Source organism: Bos mutus, chromosome 2, assembly GCF_027580195.1.
Source record: "Bos mutus isolate GX-2022 chromosome 2, NWIPB_WYAK_1.1, whole genome shotgun sequence".
NCBI classification, from domain to species: domain Eukaryota; kingdom Metazoa; phylum Chordata; class Mammalia; order Artiodactyla; family Bovidae; genus Bos; species Bos mutus.
In genome coordinates this window covers 62,871,030-62,895,974 of record NC_091618.1, presented here as the reverse complement: position 1 = coordinate 62,895,974, position 24,945 = coordinate 62,871,030, and the positions used below count along the sequence as shown (strand labels likewise).

General features: G+C 51.8%; 1 protein-coding gene across 2 annotated transcripts in view; it reads right to left on the bottom strand.

Annotated features, from left to right (window-relative positions):
* Positions 1–505: 505 nt before the first annotated feature.
* TFCP2L1 (transcription factor CP2 like 1) overlaps positions 506–24,945 on the bottom strand; it is a 68,603-nt gene continuing 44,163 nt past the window's right edge. For both annotated transcript variants that reach the window (XM_005889852.2, XM_070389142.1), the window contains 9 exons: positions 23,491–23,601; positions 20,954–21,045; positions 18,971–19,019; positions 18,789–18,882; positions 16,654–16,744; positions 15,673–15,776; positions 13,324–13,466; positions 8,820–8,871; positions 506–7,753 (listed from right to left, as the gene is read on the bottom strand). In XM_005889852.2, the coding sequence (XP_005889914.2) occupies positions 7,707–7,753; positions 8,820–8,871; positions 13,324–13,466; positions 15,673–15,776; positions 16,654–16,744; positions 18,789–18,882; positions 18,971–19,019; positions 20,954–21,045; positions 23,491–23,601 (783 nt within the window). In that variant the 3' untranslated portion in view covers positions 506–7,706. The remainder of the gene's footprint in view (positions 7,754–8,819; positions 8,872–13,323; positions 13,467–15,672; positions 15,777–16,653; positions 16,745–18,788; positions 18,883–18,970; positions 19,020–20,953; positions 21,046–23,490; positions 23,602–24,945) is intronic.

The following is a 24,945-nucleotide window of genomic DNA, read 5'->3' as shown; positions in this document are numbered from 1 at the left end:
TGTTAGGGTCTGGGTTCAATCCTGGTAGGGGAACTAAGATTCCACAAGCCTCATGGCAAACTGAGAAAAGAAAACTCTATGACCCCCACGGACTGTAGCCTGCCAGGCTCCTTTTTCCATGGAATTTTCCAGGCAAGAATACTGGAGTGGGTTGCCATTTCCTACTCCAGGGGAATCTTCCCAACCCAGGGATCGAACCCAAGTCACTTGCATTATTTGCATTGGCAGATTCTATCACTGAGCCACCTGGGAAGCCCCTGAGGACATTATGCCCTGTAAAGTCAGCCACTTACAAGAGGACAAAGACTGTATGACTCCACTTATAAGAGGCCCCCAGAGAAGTCACATTCATAGAGACATAAAATAGAACGGTGGGTACCAGGGGCTGGAGGAGCTGTTGTTTAATGCTGAAGATGGTAAATTTCCTGTCACAAATATTTTACAACTGAAAAATATTTAAAGGCCAGAGGTCTGAGCCACACAGATTTCTTACAAATGAGTTTTATTTGCATTCTGACCCAAGCACGGAACCTACACAGAGATCTCTTGTCTTCACAATGGTACAGTAACAAGTGCAAATATGCTTTATTTCAGGTACAAAAACGTGGCAGTGTGACAACTTTTGCTTTGATGCCCACTGCCCCCTACAACCCCTCCCAATGTCATGCCCACCTGACCCATCAGATAGCCACACCGCCCCAACTGAGATGCCCACCACCTTAAGAGAAGAGTCACCCCATCTGGAGAAAAGTGACAAAGTGACATTTCTAAAAAAGAAATCACTTTCTATACAGGAGCATTGGTAAGCACAGTAACCAAGGTGTTGCCCAGCAAGGGGAAGGCTGGTGGGAGGCACAAAACAATGACCTTCTCTTCTGCCCCACTCCTTACACCCCCCAACCCACCACAGGGCACAGAGCCCAGGGATGATGTCATCAGGAGAGTGAGCATCCCCTTTCAGGGATGAAAGGACTCGCCTGTGCATCTGGGACAAGAGTGCGCGAGGTCTAGATGCAGGATCGGGACCCTGGCTCAGCCCATCGATAGTCAAAGGACCCAGGCCCCTATCTGATTTCTCAGTCTTGATTTCCTCAACTAGAAATCAGCCTTCGGGGCCTCAGAGCTGTGAGGAGGCTCAAATGGGACAATGGCAAAGCACGGAGCCCAAAGTCTGGCTCAGGTGAGGCCAGTCAGCATCATCAGCGGTTGGTGCTAACGGAGGGCTGGCTGCAGTGTCTGGCCATCTTCACTGGAAGCAAAGGAGCTGGGGCCCAGAATGGGCAGCCAAGCCACAGGGAGATGGGACCGCCCCAACATGAGGCTGCCTATGGGCCGGCTTCTCCCAGGGGCAGAAGTGAGCACTGGGCCCAGGGAACCCTTGCAGAGGGCAGGGAAATCCTCCCCATCACCAAGCTGACACAAGCCAGTCCCTCTGTCGGGGGAAGAGCTGCAGACATGTAGAGGGGGGCTTTGGGGGACCCCAGAGCAGCTTAGAGGTCCTCAAGGTGCCAGTAGAGGTGGAGGTCAGGCCGCACCTCCTGGGGTGGTAAAGTCCCAGTGACCTAAGTCAAGAGACCACCACCCACCAGGGCCTGGAGCCGGTGCTGTATTCTCCCCACATCCGGCTCTCGGACACAACCTCCCGCACCCTGCCCTGCGACCAAAGGCCCAGCAAGTCTCCAAGAAATGGACAGCAGGAGGGAAGGGGCAAGAGCAAAGGACTATGATTCCTGAGCAGCTGGGGCAAAGACTGTCTGGGGGAGGGGGCACATGACTAACAGGCGGCGTGGGGTCTGGTTTCAAAGACTGCTTGGCTGAATGATCCTCCTGCTTCAAGCTCCAAACAAAATATTTTTTATTATTTTTAAAAGCCCTTATTTTCAAGGATATTATTCAACATCATGTAGGGGGCATATAGAGTAACAGAGGTCTAGCTCAGCAGTGGGCAATGTTTTTCTGTGAAGGCTGGATGAGACCTATTTTTGACTTTAAGGGCTTCAAGGAGGCAAATAAGAGAAAATGAGTTTCCATGTTTCAGATGAGGAAATTCAAACTATAATAACTGAGTACAGGTTTTGGCAATACAAACGGGAGTGGAATGGCGGAGGGGAGGACAGGATGACATTTCACTTCATTGAGTTCAGTGTTCCCTGTTATCAAACAGACTACAAAATGCAGCAAGAAGCTGCATTTGGCTCGCAGTTGGCCTGTCCCTGATGAGCAGGTGTAGGGTGATCGTGAAGGAGGTGGAGTGATGGGTACCAGGACTAATTATATTGGTCTGTCTTTCAAGAAGGATTGAAAATTTTTCACGATAAAAGGCTTCCTGGTCCCTGCTAGCCCTCTGCAGGCCACCACCCCTCACCCCATCCCTGTCTGGGGCTCCACAGGATGAAGGCAGGGACAGGCTCACACACTCCCTCCTGGGACAGGCTGGCCTGGCTGCCCAAACAGCCAGGTGTCTCAGCCCATGACTAAGCAGTGCTGGCCCCTCCCTGCCTCACCCTGCCAGTTGTCCTGGAGAGAACAGCAAAGCTACCTCTTAGAGATACTTCTTGGGGATGCTGCCACTAGAAAGTCCCTACATGGCCAGGTGAGGACCACACCCTCAGAACTCAGTCATTCCCCGCAGGAGCAGAAGGGAGGAAAGCCCAGCCTTTGCAAGGTGCTCTGGGGAGCTGGGCAGAGGCTGCATGGAGTTCTCAGGCTCGCCTTGGGGAAGGAGGTGGGGGTGGCTTGTCTTGTACTGCACTGCTCTGCCCCACAGAGTGGAGGGAAGGGGGCGGAAGGTGATCAGAGAGGATGCACAAATACTTCCTACTACTGCCTGGCCTGACTGATGACGTCACACACAGAATACGCAACCCAAGGGGACACAGGGAACGTGAGGTGGCTGCAAGTAAGACCAAGTCCAAGGGCCTTGCTTTTGAGGTCCTGGTTAGATGTCAGCTCCCAGCATTGCTCTGCTCCGTAGGGCAGGACTGAGGATGGGCCTTTCCCCACAATTAGGGCTACAGTCCCCTAATTAGTTTTATCAAGAGTCTGAACCAGGAGCATCACGTAAGGTCTAAAGGAAGCAGCAGTCATCATTCTGTCTAGGTGAGCTGAAGACACTCAGGGCTGCCCTCCTCATGCCAGATACAGGGGCACAGGAGGGGATTCATGTGCATCCATGAACATGCACACACACAGGCATGCACACATGCATGTCTGTAACGTAGACATAAAGCCAGCCAACAAGGAATCCAGCTTCAGGCTGCAGGGAACAGCTGGTGGCCACTCTTAAGGGCATGGATAGAATCAAGTCACCCCAGCTGCAAGCTAGGCTGGATTCCTAAAGACATGGCTAAGATGCAGTGTCTCACATCGAAATGCACGCAACCTCAGAGCGTGTACCAGTCCAAGCAGAAGCACTGAGGTGCTGTGTACCACTAGGAAGCACGCATGTACACGCCACCCACCCACAGTGCAACTCTGATGGAGGGAAAAAAAGGAATGCTCCCCTCAGACGCACTCATGCCTGAGTCATTCACAGCCCCAGAAGCCTCCTGAGAGGTGAGACCCAGAGAGGCAGAAAAAGCACGCCAAGTGAGGGCCTAGGAGCCCAGGACTCCTGGCTCTTGGTCACTTGCTTTTCCATCTTCTCTGAGCTGCTGGGGGCTGCCTCCCTCTGCTCCACTGACAACAGCAAAAGAAGCGCTTCCATTTTGCTCATTAACTCGTTAATGATTTTCAGACCTTAACTCATGCAGGCCAGCCCCTGAGGCCGGTCTGGACTTGGAAACTTGTGACGCATTGCTCAGGCAGCTCCACTCTGCTCCTGGGAGAGTCCTTCTAGGTTCATGGTTCTTCCCAAGAAGCCCAAGGTGGCCGAGGAAGGAGGTCACCAGGACAGCATCTGACCTTTGCTTAGTACCTTACACTGAGATTTCTAACTCCATGCCCATCCTGCTCTTTCCAAAGGACTACCATCCCTTCCCCATTCCAAAGCCCATATTTTTATTATAAAGGGGAGACTCGGTAACCAGGAAAAGGTTTATCACAACCCTGCAGACAACTGCCCAGCAAAGAAATGCAATGGACTGAGAAAAAGCACTCCACTGTAGGTTTCTGGTTCAAGACAGTGGCTCTGGTGCACGGTACGTCTTCTGTCCCTTGGGGGATCCCTTTTAAAATTTGTTGCTGCCAAGGAGCAGCCACAGCTCAGAATACGTGGGGGTGGAGGGGACTGTTCTGGGAGGGGTCACCCTGTCCAGCAGGCCCAGACGCTGGACTCAGAGCACACAGGAAAGACAGTGGACAGGAGTGAAAAGGCCACAGCTTTGCTGTACTTTAATAAAATAAAAAAAAAAAAAAAGACGCAAAATCCAAACACCTGCAGCTAGCTCCTCTGACCCCTGTGGAAGCAACAAACTGCTGAATTGGGCAGCTAAAACATTTTGGTACCAAATGACTGTGTATTCTTCTTTGGTATTTATTATCTTCTACTTCTGTGTAAGCTACAAGACTGAACTATAACCATTAGAAGGTAAGCAGAGCTGATGCAGTGTGCATTCCAGATGAAAGACTCCACCTACAGCAAACTGAAGGTCACAGATCTTGACTGGACCCTTATTTTGAATGAAGAAATAAAAATAAAATATTAGCCTACCACATTTTTAGAATTAAGATTTTAGCCTGTCATCACTTGGCCTGGGAAGTGGCATCTCTTGGGTCTAGTGAACTGTAGACATCTCAAAATGCCAGAAGTCACAAGACCAATAATCTAGTTCTGGTTCTGGGGGACCTTGGGCAAGTTTTTCTACTTCTGTGTGACTTGGTTTCCTCAAAACAGAAAATGATTGATCCTGACCTTTCCCTAGGACCGATGTGTGGAGCCATGTATCAGAAAGGCTGTAGATCATCAGAGTGATGTCACCCGGTACTGTTGAAACAGGGAAAGGGGGAGACAGAAAAAAAAAGAAGAGAAAGCCATTTGTAAAACTGGTGGAGCCAAACATGGGCTGAAAAAAAAAAAAAAAAAGGTGAGCATCCTAATGACAGTCCCATGTCGCAGAGAAAAAGATCCAGTAAGAATTAGGGGCCATGATCAAGGGTATAAAGACAATTCTATGGGGACCCCAATAGTGTTTTCAACAATTGGTGCTGGGACAGCTGACTATCTACATGCAAAAGAATGAAGTTGGACCCATACTTCACATCATAAATACAAATTAATTCAAAATTAATCAAAGACTACTGGAGAGCTAAAACTATAAAAATTGTTGGAAGAAAACATAAATCTTCTTGACCCTGGATTAGGCAATAGTTTCTTAGGTATGACATCAAAAGTACAAGCAACAAGAGAAAAATGGTATCTTAGAGATCATCAACATTAAAAACCTTCGTCCTTCAAAGGACATCATAAGAAAGTGAAGACAAGCCCCAGAAGTGGCGAACAGTTTGACACTTCATATATCTGATAGAGGGCCTACATCTAAACTCTACACACTCCTACAACTCAATAATAAAAAGACAAATAAGCCAACTGCAAATAGGCAAAGGATATGAATATACATTTCTCCAAAGAAGACGGCCAGTAAGCACATGAAAAAATACTCAACATCATTAGCCATCAGGGAGATGCAAACTGAAACTCCAATGAGACACCACTTCTATCATCAAAATGACATTGGGATGCTATCATCAGAATGCCAGATACTAGCAAGTGTTGGTGAGGATGGAGGAAAACTGGAACCCTCATACACTGCTGATGGGAATGTAAAATGATGCAGCTGCTTTGGAAAACAGTCTGGCAGTTCCTCAAAAAGTTAAACATAGAGTTACTAAATGACCCAGCAATTCCAGTCATATGTATATTCCTAAAAGAAAACACACCAAACTGTGTACAAATACTTCATAGCAGCATTATTCACAATAGCCCCAAGACAGAAACAACTCAAATATCCATCAAGTGATGGATGGATAAACAAAGGCAGTCCATCCATGGAGTGAAATATTATTAAGCTATAAAAAGACCGAAGTACTGATACGTGTTCAATATGGATGACCCTAGAAAACACTATGCTAAGTGAAAAAAAAAGACCACGAAAGACCACATATTGTATGATTCCATATACATGATATGTCTTAGGTGATGAAAATGTTCTAAAATTGATTGTGGTGATTCTGTGAATTGACTAAAAAAATCACAGAACTGTACACTATAAAGAGGTAAACTGTATAGTATGTGAATTATATCTCAAGAAGGCTGTTACATGCTCCCCATCCCCCCACCCCCAAAATGGGAAGGGAATGAGAAGCCTGTCCTTACAGAGCAGTAGATCATACCTGTGGTCCAAGCGTTATTATTACCAGAGCTCCTTTCACTCTCAGAAATGCCCTGGTTTTAATGACAAATCTATATTATTACCCTATCACTATGTGATATCAGGCAGGTGGCTTTGCCCCTCTAGGCTTCAGTTTCTCTGTCTCTAAAACAAGGTCTACCCAGTTATGATCATCTCTATATTCCCCCAAAGCATGCTATTCCCCAAAAGCTCCACTTGAAAGGCTGTCAGATCCTGCTCAGCTGGTCACAGTGCTCACCATGCTTTGTTAGATGAACCTACATTAGCAATATAGATCACAGGGTCCCAAGAGACAGGCACTAATTCCTGGTTATCTAAGAAAGGTGATCCAACCATTCTAATGCAGGAGAAATGCCCAAACACAGCCTCTACAAATGAAAAGAAAGAAACCTTCAAAGGGGAGCCTGCCCAGAAGATACAACATCCCTAGGGAGCTTGGGAAGGTTGGTGGTCTTCTCTAAATGGGATTTGGTGAGTCCATCCAAGAGGACTGGGCATCAGGAGAGTCATGGTCATGTGATCCTACAACAGGATGTTCACTTCCTAGTCCTCCTCTACTCAAGACTGCTTAGGAAATAAACTTACACCCAAAAAAAGCCCAAGAGGAATTATTTGGTTCTCTTCCCTTTTATACTCATGAGAATATGCCTAAAAATAGTCTTTTCAGCCTCGTCCTCTCCTCCCCAAGGGCCTTAGAATCAGGTGTGTGTGGCTCCGTAGTGTCTACCCCAGCAATGGAGAAATGCAAGGCCCCCTCTGGGCTGTGAGCAGCAGCAGACACTTAGAATCAAGGTCGATGTGAAAAGAAGCAGAAGGCACAGGTCAACCCAACACCCATCCAGCCTATCCAGGAACAGGAAGGACAGATGCTCACCAGGATCACCAAGATGGGAAACCGACACGGAGACAGGACACTCTCAAACCACCCCCACGTAGTCAGCCGCCCGGGGACCCAACCAGTTAGCAGAGAAGAGGGTGAAGGCCTGCGGGAGAGGCAGAGCCTTCTCTGAGGCAGGAGAATGGGCGGAAGGAGCCGGCACAGGTGGCACCCGGGTACCTGGTGAACTAGCCTCCAACCAGGGGAGCAAGAGGTTTCAGAGCAGATGGCCCCCGTTGGCCTTTTCAGATCGAAGGACTGGGAAAAAGAACAGGAAACTGTCCCAAAGCTGGGGGCTAAGAGGAGGGGAGAGAGGAGCTGCTGGCTTTCTGCCCTCCAGACCCGCAGCCTCCACGGGTCTGTGGCTTTCACGGGCTGAGCCAGGTCCCTCCTCGCCACAGCTTCCAGGGGTGTGATATCTACAGCCAAGGGGGTCCGTGGGGCTGGGGGTGGGAAGCAGCCGCCCACTCTGCATCTGCTCAGAGGCCGCATTTCAGGATGACGTGGTAGCCGTCGTTGCTCTCGGCTGCAAGAGACAAACACTGAGGTGTTAAGGGAAGAAAGGCAGGCGTGACGGTTTCTGGGAGCCATGGGATTGGGGTACCAGCAGACGCTCTGCATGGATGCTGGCAGAGGCCACCAAAATAAGACTGCACAGAACAAAGATAACAGCAGAGATCCCAATGCACACCTTCTCAGCTGCCTTGGTGAGCTTCTTTTTAATAGTGGGCTTTCTGCCACAGCCCAACACCCAGGGACTAAAGGGCCTGTGGGTAAGGAGGCCGTGGGTTTGATGGCTGCCCGGGTCTCTGAAGGCACTTGGTGGCTGGATCGAGAGAACAAGGGGAGGAGACTGTCCTTGTCACGGTCCAGGGTCTATGGCCCAGTGAGGGGCTTTCATTCCTGTATAACTCCACACACTCATCTGCCCCAGCCCTCTGGGGTTGGGGGGAGGGGGTCATAGCTGGTCTCCCCTTTCTCCTGGTAGAGGAGTTCCTTCTCAGACCCCTTCCTCGGGTGGGCCCTTCATGTCCCCCCCACCTCCACACACAGCCCCAGGTTCCCATTCCAGGGGGCCTGGAAGCTCAAGTGCTACTGTGCTCCACGCCTGCTCCTCCTGGAGACCCCACTTTTTTTTTTTTTTTTTTTTTTTTTTGGACATGCAGCATGTGGGCTCTTCATTCCCTGACTCTGACCCTCTGACCAGGGATTGAACCTATGCCCCCTGTATTGGAGGTGCAGAGTCTTAGCCACTGGATCATCAGGCAAGTCCCAGACTCATACTTTAGAGCAACTCAAATGTGTTTTACTTCTCCTAGGCACTGGGTTCATGCAGCACACAGTGAATGGCCAAGATTTCACTTTCACAGTGACCTTGGGGCTCACCTCTCCAGTTCACACATTTCCGAGGCTGAGTTTCCCGGTAACTGTGTGTTTCTTTTCCCCGGAGGATGTTTCCAAGTGACACTCACTCAAGGGCTCCCCATCCCAGCCCCACTCACTGGCCTGCTCTCCCCTCACCCAGTTAACCCAGGGGGTGAAGCCAATATCCTTTAATTAAATAAGAGAGGGCAGGGAGGAGCAGGTTTTACCTTTTAAGGTACTGAGGATGAAACAGGATTCATCTTGGAAATTCTGCACCATCTGAAAGGCAAAAGAGAGACCATGTCACTTCAGCAACGAGTTCAGAGAATGAAAAGCCTCAGTGACGCAGAGCCCAGCCACTCACAACCATCAGAAACGAGAGGAGCCGCATTGACACACACACAGGAAGACAGTTATGTCTTACTTTCACGGAGGAAATATGATGCAGAGTCAATGGACAGAGCAATTACAGTTGTTTGCTTTTTTTAATTTATTTGGCTGTGTGGGGTCTTACTTGCAGCATGCAGGATCTTTTTTAGTTGCGGCATGCAAACTCTTGCCTGTGGCATGTGGGATCTAGTTCCCTGATCAGGGATTGAACCCGGACCCCCCGCACTGGGAGTACAGAGTCTTAGCCATCGGACCACCAGGGGAAGTCCCGCAATTACAGTTTTGAGTAACAAAAGACTGAATGTAAAGGACAGAAGAACCCTGGAAGGGAATTAAAATGTCAACATTTCATACAAGACTCCATTGTTACTGATTTTCTTTCATTTTTGAGTTTTCTGAGTGATGGGGTCTTCCAATCCCTCTACAGGACACATTATAGGAGCAGATGTGTGTAAAACAGCACCAGATAAAAAACTAAAGTGCTTTACACAGGGAACTACATTCAATATCTTATAATAACCTACAATGGAAAGACTCTGAAAAAGAGTATCTATTAATGTATGGAGGCTCAGCTGGTACAGAACCTGCCCACCAATGCAGGACACACAAGAGATGAGGATTTGATCCCTGAATCAGGAAGATCCTTTGGAGAAGGAAATACAACGTACTCTAGTATTCTTGCCTGGAAAATTCCATGGACAAAGGAGACTGGCAGGCTACAGTCCATGGGGTTGCAAAGAGTCGGACACGACTGAGCGCACACGTGTACACACACACACACACACACACACAGATGTATAACTGAAATCACTGTGCTGTATACCTGAAACTAACAATATCGTGTGTTCAGTTCCCTGTGGCAAGAACCGAATAACGATTCACCAGCCCCCTCTCTCTGGAACTTTAATTAATAGCCCAGTGACCTTGGACAAGAAAACTTCCTGTCTCCAGGCCCTGTCTGTCAAACGAGGCTGTAAATATATATATAACCAGGATGCAGAGCAATAGGAGCTGGCATCCTCTCTGGGGGGGCATCCATCGAGACAGCTGCTTTCTAGGACTGTCCACAGGAGCCAGCACAGAGGACCCCACATATCTCTCCTATAGACAGGTGCCCCAGCCAACCTCCTGCACACACACACACACACAGCACACCTAAGGATGTTGAGAACAGCACCGTGTGTATGAGTGAAAGCTAGAAACAGCCCCCTGTCCCTCAATAGTAGAAGCAGCAGCAACTGTGACCTGATCACACCCGGGCACTCAGCAGGGCCCGCGACCCCCAGCAACACTCCTCAAAGTACATGAACCACAAACTGTAAGTCCTGAAGAATACACTCCTATTCCACTTATATGAAGTTTTATTGTTTTTTAATATAAATTTATTTTAATTGGAGGTTAATTACTTTACAATATTGTATTGGTTTTGCCATACATCAACATGAATCCACCACAGGTATACACGTGTTCCCCATCCTGAACCCCGCTTCCTCCTCCCTCCCTGTACCATCCCTCTGGGTCGTCTCAGTGCACCAGCCCCAAGCATCCAGTATCGTGCATCGAACCTGGACTGGCGACTTGTTTCATATATGATATTATACATGTTTCAATGCCATTCTCCCAAATTTGAAATTAATATATTGAGGAAGAACCAGGGAATACAAAATTCAGACCAGTATGTGGAGGGGAATGTGGAATTAGTTCACAAAGGGGCTTCCAACAACACTGCACTAACCTGAGTGCAGGTATTGAGTATTTCAAACTCTACAAATGAGCTTCCTATACTCTAAACATGTATGCTATATTTCACAATACATATTTAAAGAATATGAAAAATACACATACCTACCTAAACACACCACAACACACACACTGGCCCACAGGACAGCAAAACCCGTTTACCAATTAAAAAGTGCAACCTACATTTTATTGCCTGCTCTGGCTGATGGCCCCAAATCCTGCACATCCATCTACCTGTCGACCCCTGCCCCTCCCCCAGGCCTAATGACGCGTGAAGTACATTTACGCTATGCTGCCGGCCGGTTCCTTCGGGGACTCTTGGCAGCCCCACCACTGGAGCATGCCAAACCTGACGCAGGGCCCACACGGGCTTAATCAGTAACTGCCTTGTTTAATGAAGTGCCCTTGCACCCCAGGGGCCGGCTGTGCGACTGGCCGGGCTGCCTCCAGTGCTCCGGGCAATTAAGAACCAAAGGTTTCCAATTGATTCGAGGTTAAGAGGCAAGGGGACTTCGGAGGAATTAGAGTCACCTACTTAGCGGAGGTGGTGTTGAGTTCTATTCTCTGCTTCACTGGCTTAACTGCCTGCTCCAGCGGGGCATGGGGCAGGCTGGGGAAGGAACCCCCTTAAGGGACTGGTTACATTGCAAGGGTTCCATGAATTCTTGGCTTTTGTCTTCACGACAGAAATGCGTTGTGAATGCGTTGTGAGATCAGACCACTGCCTGATGCTCAGGGCGCTTTAACCTTCCTGGCTATTCTAAAGTATGTGCTCAGGCCAGTAGCTCTGGGCTTCGTGTGCTTTATCTATGAAATGAGGGCTGAAGAACAGCCACCCTAGATTTGAATGTGACAATGTGAAAGCAATTCTGAGCTGATGACAAAAATAACAAGTTACAGATCAAGTCCCTTGTTCAAATGGATCCTGGGTGTGTGTTTTAAAAACCCATACCTACACACACTTTGGCAAGTGACAGACACACACAGACACAAAATTATCCTCCCTGATCACATCAAATCTAATCTAAACTCTTCAAGGAAAAGAGAGAGGGGAAGAAAAGGGCCTTTCATGCTTGCCTTCTTCTGGTTTATGCTGCCTGATTTCTTACACAAATTGTGAATTACTTTCTAATTAAAAAGGAAGGAAAATACCACCTTGTCCACTCCCAGGATGAAACTCCCATGAAACAGGGGACTCAGGACTCCTGTGTAGGGAGCTCCGGCAGTCATGATGACAACATTAGTAATGCTACTGATGATAATGACAGTTTATGCAGATCCTTAAAAACCTTATACGTTATATGTTATCAAATTTAAAGCTCTCTCTCCAACACTTTTTGCCCCCCAAAACAAATGCTTAGCTAATTTAGCATCTCCTGGTACCTGCCACTGTTTCTTCTTTTATCCTTACTACAACCTGCTCTTTGGGTAGAATTATCCCCATTTTGGAGACATGGAAACTGAGGCTCAAAGACATTACATAGATTTGCCCAAGGTCACCTGGCTATGAGGAGCCAGTCTAGGTGGAGACTTCAGCTCGATTCCAAAGCACACCTTCTCCCTGCCTCCCCTACCACCATTCCTGGACTGTTTCCTTCATCACTCTCAGTAGGTTGCCCGTTAGTGGGTGGAGGGTCTGCTGCAGGCTGGGCTGGGGTTCCTTCTGCCACTGCTCCCATTAGCACAGCTCTGTGCAGAGGCCTCATTTCAGGAGTGGTCAGAGAGCCTGCCGTCTCAAAGCTCGAACTCCGCTGCTCTGGGCCACCTGTGTTTCTACCACAGCCTGAGCTCTTATGAGCTGTCCACCCTGGGGCCATTATGCAACCTCTCTGTGCCGGCTTCCTATCTGTGAAATGGGCTCATGACAGCACCTGCCCCACAGGGAGGCTGGCAGGACTGAATGAGTCACTTAGAAGACTGCACAAACATCGTGAGCACTGCTGAAATGTTAACACTCATCATCAACATTATTACTAAGAGAAAGGGTCCAGCATAGGACAAACTCAAAAGCTTCTATTCTAAACATGCAGGAATGCTAAACCGCATCAGCAAACCCGTTTGATGACCCCCGCTGGAACCAGCCGTGGAATCTGATCACTCTGGCGCACCGTCACAGCTGGGCTGTGTTCTGAACCTGTGTCCTCTCTCAGGGGCTGCCTGTGCCCTGCAGAGGCTTGTGTGGCCAGGGACAGACCCCGGAAGGCTGCGGCAGGCACCTTCACCGCTCAGCACAGGACGCTTCTGTTACCTAAGAGCCAGGTCATCTCATCAACCCAGCCCATCTCACATCCCCCAAGGCTGCCGCCCGCGCCGATGAGCACCTGCGTCCTCACTGCCCTGCCTGGCAGGGTCCTGAAGCAGCGGTGCAGGGCACCTGGTGGGGGCAGGACATAGGGTGGAGGGGAGACAGCTATGCCAAGCCTGGTCCTGGCCTCAGACCCCTCTCTCCAGGCTCTCCCGACAGACCCTACTGCTGAAAGCAGGTGGCAGGTGGATGAACCCCATCTTCAGGCTAAATTCACCCCCAAGTCCTGCTGGGCTGTTTCTTGCTCCTGCCCAGAGCCCCAGGTCGGTTCTGCGGGGTGGGGCCATAGCGCTCACCTCGTTGCTGACCACCACGTGGATGCCTGTGGGGCCCTGGCGGTACACCCGGTGGATGTGCTGTGGCGAGATGCTGTACAGGTTGGCGATCTTCTCGATCAGCTCCAAGGTGGTCAGCTCCTCCAGGAAGATGGCGTGGTACACTGGAGGGCGGAGGACAGGTCCTTCTATAGAACAAGCATCTGCTTTCAAAGCAGCCCACCTACCAATTCTCCCCCGCACCCCCTCGAACCAAGAACTAGCCCAGATGGACTCTGGGATCTGGCCGTACTGGGGCACCTCTGGAAGCCACAAGGCCCCTGCGTGGTCCAGCGCCAGGTGAAAAGATGCCAAACTATGTTCTTTATCCCTGTTTCAGTCTCTCCTAGGGAATTCGTGTAAAATGGAGAATCCTTGGATCCACCCTGGACCCCAAGATTCCTGTCTCGTTTGGGGATAGAGGTTGGAAGAGGAACAGCTGGCTAAAACCTGCATCTTTTAGAGATTTCCAGTGATTCTGAGGTGTGGCCTGCTGTGTACCCTACCATGGGCAGGTGGAGGAAATCCCGTGTCTGCGTTCCTCCCCTTCCATTGGTTAAAGGGATTACTGGATGGCTCCAAGAGGGGCCAAGAGTGAGACTCAAGGATAACTGCTACCTGACAGCAGAAGAGAGAGGGGCTGGCCCTTGCCCTCCTCCACAGTACAAACAATACCCAGCTGGAGCACTGTGACCCAAAAGGGTGAAAGAGGTGGCACCAGGAATGTCATCAGACAGTGGGATAACAGTGACCATGAGGCTAGTAGCAAAACCCAAACCAGTTAGGGAGGAGCAAACCCCATGGGTGATGGGGGGAAGAGGGGCAGACCTCAAGTCTCAGGGACCTCAAGTCCCTCAAAAACTAAAACACAACTAGATTAAACAAGAGATGCCCAAGCTCCTCCCTCAACTAAAGGAAGAAACCCTCGGCTCAACAAATCTGATTGGCACCTCCATATACTAAAAGGGCATGGACACGCACGTGCACACACACAGTGGTTCCCTTTGAGGGAAGTTACAGAAGCCACAGGGTTCCAGCCACACACAGACTCGCCTTCCCAGGATTTCACACGCTGTTCACAGAATGTGGTCACTGGGTAATGTTCCTTCCTGAACTAACCAGGTAAGAATCCCAGAATCTCTGTTCCAAGATTCCTTTTTACTTTTCCCCCACACCCCAACTTTTCAGAGCTAGTTCCACTTTTTCTTATTTTACTCCTCAAACAAATTGGACTGCGGGCATCAAAGAACCAGAGGGATTCCAGTTTAGCCCTGTGGGTGTAACCTTTCATCTCTGGCCTTTCCTGCTGCTGGAGGAATGTGGAGGTGACCAGCACTGCTCTGAACAGCAGACAGTCAGCCACCCACTACTCAGAACTCCTCTCATCTTGTTTCTCGAGTGAGGCCCTTGAGTGGGTCAGCCTAAGCTCAAATCCCGAAGCTGCCACCCCGAGAAGCCAGACCTCAGCCCTTTCCAGACCTCTGAGCCTTGGGGTGTGGGCTGGGGCGCCTGCCTGCTTTTTCCACATGCACAAGAAACCGTGAGACTCAGGCTCTGTCCTTCCCAGACTGACTGCAGGCGGAGGGCTGGACTCTTGCACACATGCCCTGAGGCCTGGACACCAGCTGCCAGGGGCTGGATATTTGGATCCTGTCTCTGCCACTCGACACTGGCCTCTCAGGGAAGCCTCTGTGCCTCAGTTTCCCCCATAGCAAACCCTGAGTGGTCCCTGTCTCTTGGGGTGTTGGGTCCCTTGCTGATCTAGAGGGGCACATGGCAGAGAGGGGTGGGGGGAGGGGGGCTCTCATTGCAGACAATGCAGAGTTCAGACCACGCGGGTGGAGCCAGGCAGCTTGTCAGACTCAGTGCTTAAAGATGCTCAGAAACAAGGTGCTGAAAACTGCTAGCCCCAAAGAACCATGTGCCCCAGAGGTGCTCTAAGACTCTCTTGGGCACTAGCCAAACCAAATGGGAAAGCCTCACCCAGCTGTGGGAACACAGGAGGACACACTCCTGGGAATACACTTGTCAGGTGGCATTTGCCAGCCAGGGAGCCAGAAAGCCCGACTCCCAGTTCTCCCCTGAGTAGCCTGGTGACATCGGGGGCCACGTCTCCTCTCCAGGCCTGCTTCCCCAGATGGGACATCAGTAAATGGGACAAGACCGTCTCAGAGATGATCTCCACCTTATACATTTCAATCCCAGGATGAAGCACAGCAGAACCCCTCCTGCATGCAAGGCAGATCAGGGGAGACACTCTCAGCCAGAGGACTCTCCCTGTTGCTTTGCTGCCTTCTCACCAACCCAGGGGAGGGGCTCCCCACAACTCACCACACAGGTTGGGGTCCCCACTGCCGTCCCGCTTCTGCTGCAGGGGCACGCGGCTCTGCTCCAGCTCCTGGCAGACGTAAATGGTCATCTTCGGCCTCACGTTCCTGGCAGGAGGAAAGGAAGTTAAGGAGCAGGTGTGGGGGACTGAGCTCTGTTGTTCCAGAATGTTCCAGAACACAGGGTGGAAAGAACAGTAGAAGGGACTTAGGGGGAAGAAAGAAGGTTGTGGGGATACAGAGTGCCTTCCTCCTCTGAGGAAGGAGCTGTCAGGGAGAGAATCCCATCCAGGTGAGCCCTGACAGCTTCGAGCAGACTTGCTAGATGGAGACCCGGGGATGGGCAAACCTCCCAACCCCCACCCAGGACCTGCAACTTGCCCAGAGTGGACTCCACCCGTAGCACCAATCTGAAGATACGAGGTTCTTCAGGGTGATAATCAGAGCAAATGCATTCTTCGGCTTACTCTGAGCTCACTGCATCCTCACACATCTATGGGGAAGCCAGGACCACTGTCCCGCATTGTACAGATGAGGAAATTGAGGTTCACGGGGGTTAAGGGCTTGGCCCAGTTGCCAAGTTCCTAATAGGCAGATATGGGATTCAAACCCAGACATACCCTCTCACTCTCAAAGCGGTGCTGTCCATGTGTGGCTATTTAGATCACTCCATCTGCACCTGCCCCCCACCCCCTGCACTGGGAGGAGGGGGCAGGCATCTTAGAACCCACAGCCAAGAGGCAGAGACTCAGAGACCAAGGCCCACATCAAGCCAAGAAGAGGGAAGGAGAGTGGGCCTCCAGGCAGGGTGGGTTGCAACCCAGGGCATCTCACCCTCTCTGGCCCCTACCCCACTCCTAGCACCTCCTCCTGCACTCACCCCCAGAGGAGCCCAGATCCCACCAGTTAGCCCACCTGGTGTCCAAGGGGCTGAGAAATGCAGGCCACCAGCCATACCCTGCCTCCAGTGGGAACTAACACCTACCTGCCTTTAATGGCGTTGAAGAGCCGGATCCCGTCTGCAGGGCCACAGATCTGGACCAAGTCATCTCGGGACATCTTGAGCAGGTCAGCACCTGGGCAGGTAAATGGGGCCGGCTTGTTACATGGTGACTGAGGCCTGAGGCTGTTACATGGCCGCCTCCCCAGGTACCTGCCAACTCGGGGCAGAGAAGAGCTAGCCTCTGCCTCAGGAGGCATGGGCATCCCACAGAGAGAAATGGCAAAAGCTAAACAACATCAGATCATAGCCCAGGAGGTGTCAGAACTCGACAACGGGGTTCACAAACTCAGCAGAACTGACAGGCATTTGCTGGTTAGTCATCCTCTCTACCTGGGCCTGACTCTCCCTCCGGGCCTTTTATTAGCATCACTGTCCATGATGTATCTTATCAGCACGTGGCACTGATCATGTGTGTACCTGCCTGTAGGCAGAAACTCATGGCTCTCTGGAGGCTGCCGGGGAGCCTGGGTACCCAGACACCCATGCACCTAGCACCCAGATCAAGAGGTAGGACATTCCCACCAGCTCACATGCCCCTCAGGCCAGCTACTATCCCTCTCCCCACCTCTGGGAAACTGCTGTCCTGATTTCTTACACACAGAGGAGTTTCACTCGGTTTTCCATTCACATGGCACTTATGTGAATGGAATTGGAAACTGCACCTTTCTAAGTCTGACTCTCCCTCCAAGTTTCATTTAAGGCTCATCTGTATTGCATGCAGTATAAATCATTCATGCCCACTTTTAGAGAGTACTCATGACATGAATAAACCACAATGCCTGTACCCTCTCTCTGCTGATGGGCATCGTGGGTGCTCCCAGTTTGGGGTGATCATAATTGGTGGACATGGTCCTTTCCTCAAAGACCGAACAGCCCCCAACAGCCCTGAGCTCACGTGGACTTTCCAAGGTACAAGGATGACATCAGCCTTCTGCTAAAACCTGGCCAACAGCCACGTGGCCCAGAGTTACAGCGTCTACCCACTTTTCCTGCCGCAGTTAGGTACAGTTTGGGGTATACTTCTGCAGTCACGCTGGCTCCCCTTTCATAGGAAATAAAAGCCACACCCTAACACTGTTGCACCAAGGTCCCTGGGCACCTCCCTCTCTGACCTCACCTCCTGTCTGACCCACTCAACCCCATCATCTGGGCCCTCGTCTCTGTGGCCACACCAGACAGGCCCCAACCTTACACTTGCCCTCTGCTTGGAAAGCTCATCACCCCCAACACACACACACCCACTTGACTCGCACTCCTTCCAGGATTTCCTCAAAGATACCTCCTCAATGAGGTCTACACTACACCTTGCTTAAGGTGGAGGCGCCCCGCCTCCCTCCCAGTCTTCCAAGTCCCTCCTGGCCATCACAGAAGGGTCACAGTGCGTTGAGATGGGCAGTTTACACCTCTGCGCCAACTCAGAGCTGCCCGAGGCTGGAGTCCCTGCCTGACTGCCCTTATCCCGTCCACCCCCAGCACAAAGGATGTGCTAAGAAGAACTGAGCTCAAAGATGACTGTTGGGGTGCTGTTTCCCTTCTGCTACCACAGATGTCTTTGGTGGCCACTCCTCTAGTTCCAGCCAACACTGACTCCCTGTCACTCTGGACTGCCAGGGGGCAAGGTTCATGGCTCAGCTTCCCTGTCCCCCACTACCCCCAGCTCAGAGCTGCTATCTGATGGGCTCATCAGCAAGGGCTTGAAAAGCCTTTACAGAAGGAAGAGCCAGCTTTCCCTTCTCACCTTGGCTGCACCACCACCACCTCCCACATTGCTTACCTAGAGACAGCATGATGAGCAGCATTTGGGAGGAAGAGGCCAGGAGGCTTGCTGAGTACACTCTGGCCTTCTTGGCTAAGGGGCCTCTCCAGGAGGCACAGAGCCCACCCCGCAGGCAAGGAGCAGCTTGAAAAGGCTCCCAAATGGCCCTCCCTTAAAGCCACGAGCAGGTGGACACCCCAGGGGCAGGCCCGCCCATTGAGCCCTGGGCCCAGGGCCAGCACACATGAGTGACCACATGCCTCTATGTCCCCAGGACAGACCACAGCCCCTGGGTGCCCAGAGCACGTGCTGAGTGTTCTGAGATCCCGGTAGATTCTGTGAACCATTCAGAGATGCTCACCCGAGAAGCTGGCGAAGAGCCGGCAGAACTGGGAGAATCTGTTGCGGTGGAGCCACTGCTGGGCGTCCTGCATGGAGGCCGAGGGGAGCAGGTGCTGCAGGCAGAGAGGACAGGCCTTGAGGGGGCGCTCACTCACCCATGCGGGAACAGGTAGCCAGTGCCCCACCACAGCAGTCACTTACGTCACTGCCCACAGGCAGGGCCTCCACTGGGTGGGTTGGGGAGCTGTTGCTGCAAAGGAAGAGGAGAGGTGGTGAGCAGCCAGGATGCTCCTTGCTGGCCTGCCCTTCACGTCCCTCAGCTCCGGGGCTTGCTGGAAACAAAATGGGTCCTCCAGAAAAATACAAGCAGGAGCCCTGCTCTGTCCCTGGAAATTCTTAGCAAAGCCTCTGGTGTGGACAAGGGTTCTGATGAGCTACACACCCCCATCCCTCCTCTAAGGATCCGGGTTTGTTTTGGGCAGATTTCATGGTCCCCACCCCGAGCCCCAGTCAGTGGGAAGTGCAGGCTGACAAAGGAGACTGGGCCTCAAGCCTCACAGGGACTTGGTGTGAAGACGGCAAAGGGCCAACCACACCCAGGAGAGGGCAGAGGAATCCCTGGGGAACCATTCTGCAGCAACAGCACCCATAGTTTGGCATCCATCGGGAGAAAATCTTTCTCATGGCTTTCCCCCAAAGGGAGACAGAAACCTGAACACCTGGGCTTTTAAGCCAAGAGAAAGACAGTCAGAGATGACCCTCCCAGATGGATGGTGGTAATACTACAATGTGAGTGGACCTGATGTCACTGACCTGGACACTTAAATCTGTTCAAACGATAAAATTTACATTATGTATGTAAGTGTGTATGTGTGTGTGTGCATACACTAAGTTGCTTCGTTGCTTCAGTCACGTCCAACTCTGCGACCCTATGGACTGTAGCCCTGCAGGGGATCAAACCCACGTCTCTTATGTCTCCTGCACTGGCAGGCAGGTTCTTTACGACTAGCACCACCTGGAAAGCCCACTGTAACAATAAGGAAAAAAGAAAAGACCTTTGCAGCAAGGATTCCTAGGGCAGTTATCAGTGACTATAGATGCAGGTCATCTGGGTCTGGGGGTACCAGGACTCTATATATATGCCCCTGACCGAATGTGGAATTCATACTCCCCTGGAAGTAGGGAAACTGAGGCTGCAGGAAGTGAAGGAATCTGCCCCCAGAAAGGTGCAGAGTTAAGAATCTGCCTGCAGTGCAGGAGACCGGCTTCGATCCCTGGGTTGGGAAGATCCCCTGAAGAAGGGCATGGCAACCCACTTCAGTATTCCAGCCTGGAGAATCCCATGGACAGAGGAGCCTGGTGGGCTATAGCCCACGGGGTCACAAAAAGTCGGGCATGACTGAGCGACTAATACTTTCATTTTTTTTCACTGCCTGAATAAAATACAGCAGCCCTTCCTTGTGCCCCCTTCTAGGTAAGGACTGTCCTTACCTAGTAAATCAAGTTCTTGTCTGGCTTGCCCATCAGTAAAGTTCTCTGCCAAGGAGGGGCTCCAAACAACCCGCATGTTCTACACGCGCCTGTTAAACCCGTCTGTCATCCTCCCTGACCCCACCAATAGGAGGGCAGTGTCCTCACAGTGACACCGCAGGATAGGAGGGACAGCTGCCTGCTGGCCCCTGCACATCTGTCACCTTGGAATCAGCACGGCCTGGGCCTTGGCAGAGCCGGTGACCAGAGGTGGGTCGCTTCTGTGCTGTGGGTCCGGATACCCAGAGGGGTGGGGAAGATCCTGAGCTGAGCCCCTCTGCCCAGTGACCATGCACAAGGGCTGCAGCAAGATCTAAGAAGCCCCTCCAGCCACTACGGGGTCCAGACGTCCACCTCCTGAGGCCCCAGCTGTCTAGGAGGTGGCCCAGGAGCTCGTGGGCTGGCCCACCTTAACTTGGGGAGGGAGTGGGTGCTGGGTGCTTAGTTACTCCACCAGTCGGCCTTTCTAGAAGTGTAATCAAGCACGAAAACCTGTACACATGATGCTAAAAATGGTCGTGAACACCAGTCAACTGCCCTGAAACCCAATTGATGCTGGGCTACAAGAGCAGTGAAGACACAGAGAGGAAGCTGGGGAATGAGTCCACACCTGTGGTCACTTTAGAGCCCACAAAGGAGAGAGGGTGCACATACCCTTCGCCGAGGCCGAAGCTGCTTGGTGAGCCATTGTAGCTTGGGGATGAGGCACTATTCACCTGGTAAACCACATCGGGCCATGGGGAGCACTGTGGGGAGACAGCACAGGGTGGCAGTGGTCCCCGAGGACCCAGACCTGCAGATGAGATGAGCCCAGCTTCCCTAGCCCTCCCACTCAGTGTAAAATCACAATCTTTCAACACCCAACCCACACTGACCTGGTACCCAGGGATGGGCGGGGTGCTCAGACCACACGGAAGAAATCAGATAGAGCCAAGAAGAGACCTCGTCATCAGTAGGTCATCCCCAGGGCAAGCAAAGCATGACACATGTCTGTCAGAGCTTCCGAGCAGCCAAAGCAAAGAGGGAAACCTCATCAGTGCAGGACAGGCCAGGTGCCCACAGGCAGGTCTTCCCCATGCAGACAAATGGGTGTAGATGCAAGAAACAGGGAGCACTGGGCCACTTCCAAAAGATAATCATCGACGAAGCTCCGTATTACTAATAGCATCTCCTGATGGGCCTCAGATGACAGGGACAGGCACCTCCACACTGGCTTGTAGCAGCCTGTCCCCAGCACAATTCCATGGGTGTTTATAATATCTGAGGCATCCTGCTCAACCCAGGAGTCGAGGGAGACACAGCAACACAAATGACGTGACCCCTGAATGCCCGGAACTTCTTGTGTTGAAGCCTAAATGAACATGTAGGAGTCCCCCAAAGCAAGCCTAGACATGTGGGTGCTGCCTGGGGGTTGGGGGACCAAGCATTCACCACTTCCTTTTTCTGCGATGGCCCTGCTCTGGACACGGTCAGATGGAAGCATTCCTGAGACTTACGATCACCCACCTGACCACAGGGTGGGTCAATATTTAACTCTGTTCTGAGTGAGGGCTGGAATGTGTTGGTGCCAAATCCTGGAGCCCTTGGGGGTAGGAAAACTGATGAGCTGACAAGAGGGGAGGCAGTAGTTCCTAAAGTTACAGATTGGGTAGGGATTTCAATACCTGGTTGGGGAGAGGGGCTGGGACATAGCCTGGAGCACCTAGGGGACCTGTCCTCCAGCAGGGAAGTCAGGGGAGAGGCAGGCACCAGAGGCTAAGGCCCAGGTTGGAAGCAGAGGTGGCCACAGGCAGGACTGGGGAGCAGGGAGGGTCCTCAGGGCATGTCACCAGCATATACCAAGCCCGGGAAGAGCTAAGTGTCCAAGTGCTGCCCCACACCATGTATTTCTGGCTCTGACCAGCTTCCAGGGGCAGGGCTCCTCCTGTGCCCGGGCTCTCAGCCACAGTCAGCCTCAATCCAATGAAAGGCCAGTGTGCATCTGTCTGCAAAATTAGTGTCCCTGCTCTCCTTTTGCAAATACTCCTCTGCAGATGGCTTGTGTGTGTCTCTCTCTCACACCCACACACATATCCTCACATACATGCACAGCTCCTCAGACAGGACCTAGTCACTGGTCTCTGAGCCACCCTGTGTTTGGACCTCACCCTTCACACAGACTTAACCCCACCATGGTCAGCACTGGACCTCAGGCATCCATGGAGGGCCTCCTGAGTAAGTCAGAATATTCACACAACACCTATTAGCTGGCCTGATCACAGGGCACAGTGGGGAAGAGTTATTAAAATCAAAAACAGAGCCCAGTAAATGTGGCAGCAGCAGCAGGAAGGGCCCGTGACAAGAGGAAAAGGAGCCTTCGATAGGGAGCGTCTCAGACGGACCCTGGATGGAAGGACAGAGCAGGCTGGTGTCAGTACCTGGGTTATGAGGAAAGCACCCCAATATCCATCCCAACAGCCAGAGAGTGTTACCCCCTTGAACCCAGCAACCCCCTCTCTGAGAATAGAAGCTGCAGACATTCTTTCCTCGTGGAGAACTTCACATGAGCAAGGTGTTCACAGCGCCCTGTGTGAAACAGCAGGAGCCTGAGAACAGTCCAGCATCCGCCAGCAGCTGTCCACACAGAGAAGGCTATAGAGCTGGATGAAGCACTGGAAAGCTCTTTATGAACAAATAAGAAATGCCAGGAAATAGAGACAGTCAACCTTAGAACAGTGACTGTGTGTGTGTGTGTGTGTGTGTGTACTGTTGGGGGAAAAAAGCACATATGGGGCAAACTTGTTTGAATTGGTTTCCTTCGCAGAGAATGTGGGGCCCGATACAGAAGGACCCAGGGTCACCTACCGCCCTGGGGAAGAGAAACCGAGGCTGGATAGTGCTGGGAGAGATATTTTCTGATGGAGATGCTTATATCTTTTGAATTTGGACCACATGAATATATTACCTATTAAAAAAAAAAAACACCTAATTTTGAAATGTGCCTGGTGAAATGCGCCAACAGCAGCCGAGAGTTAGAAGGTATTTGTAAAACATGTCCCTGGACACCAGGCCTCAGATGCCAGCAGTTCCAGACACGGGAACACACCAGGACTGAACAGCACTCTCAGAAGCACTCACCCCAAATGGGCACTTTTCCAAGGATCCGGCTGACAGCCCCCCTGCCCACCCGCAGGAGGAGGCCCCCGGCTCACCTCTGAGAGGATGGTAGTCTCGTAGGATGGCTGGTACTTCTCCTTCTCTTGGGCTGTTCTTTTCTCCATCTTTTCCCGGTCGGTCTTCTGCTTCCGGTCGGCTCCCTTTGGCTGTAAGTGCAGAGCACAGGGGTCCAATGAGCTCAAAGCTGGCAGAGGCAGCTGTCTGGGGGAGATCCAGAGCTGAGGGGCGGCCCCTAAGGCTGGCACACTCCCCCCTCACCCCAAGCAGGGTCTCGCAAACAGGAAAGACTGTCTCTCACCTCCCAGGCATCCGACACATGGTCCTCCTGCCTGGAACCCTTGCCCATCCCAAGGGAGCTCAGAGCCCCTCCTGGTCCTTCAGAGACTCTTACGGGGTCTGCTCAGCTTCTCTGGCAGGCATGCTTGGGGCAGAGCTTTACCAGTGGCCACTTGCTAATGGAAAGGACCTCTCAGGAGCCTTCCTTGGGTTCCCCATGGAGAGAGACAGGAAGCGGACAAACTAGTAACTGTTAGCCAGGGCTCCATCTACACTCGCGGTCCACCTCTAAGGCCTCCTTGGCCCTAACGTTTAGGACTCCAAGCACATTCCCAGCTTACAATCTGCCTGCAGGGTAACATCCATCCTGACATGGCCTGTCTTGGGCGCCCAGAGCACCTGAGGAATTCACAGGTATCCAGGCCTCACAGGTACTACTATCAGCCTCATTTACGATTAAGGAGACAGAAGGTCCAGTGACCCATTGAGACCAGAGAGGAACCACCATGGAACCCAGCCACCATGCTGGCTCCAGCAGGCACAGCTGATGGGGACCATTTGGACCACTAAGACTATCCCCTCCCGAGTTCACAGTCTGGTGGGTGGGGTCAGATATCAAGACTCCAAAGGGCCCTGAACTGAGTGTTTTACTCTGTACAGGGCAGACCACACGAGGTGGGCAGTTAGGGAAGAAAATCCACCCTTCCGCTCCATGGTGCCTTTGGGATCATCCTGGTGGGCACTTTCCTCAGGCTGCAGCTGCTGACTCCCAACTCAGGGGGCATTAGGAAATAGCCTTTGGGAGGACACCCAGGCTGGAGGGAGGAAGCTTTGCTGGGGGTCCTATGGGGACATGAACGACAGATCTGGTGTCCAGTGGGAGATCCAGGCGTGTGGCAGCTGGACCCCCATCATCTGGTTTCCCTGCTCCACCTCCATCCTGTCCCAGAAAGGAGGCCTTTCCTCCTGGCCCAGAAGTATTACTGGCAGAACAAGGCTGAGCCTGCCTGTGGGGGACACCACTCAGCCCCAGGGAGACCCCTGCAAGGAGTTGGCAGGAAAGGGAGAGTCCTAAGACATCCCCACAGAGCCCCAGGGCAGCACCAAGAAGCCAGGGGCTTCCTAGTAACCAGGGTGACCTGAGATAGGAGAGTTACGGACAGATTGGCAGGGCTCTGCCTGGCCCTGGTGCACACCTATCTCGACTGCTCCTG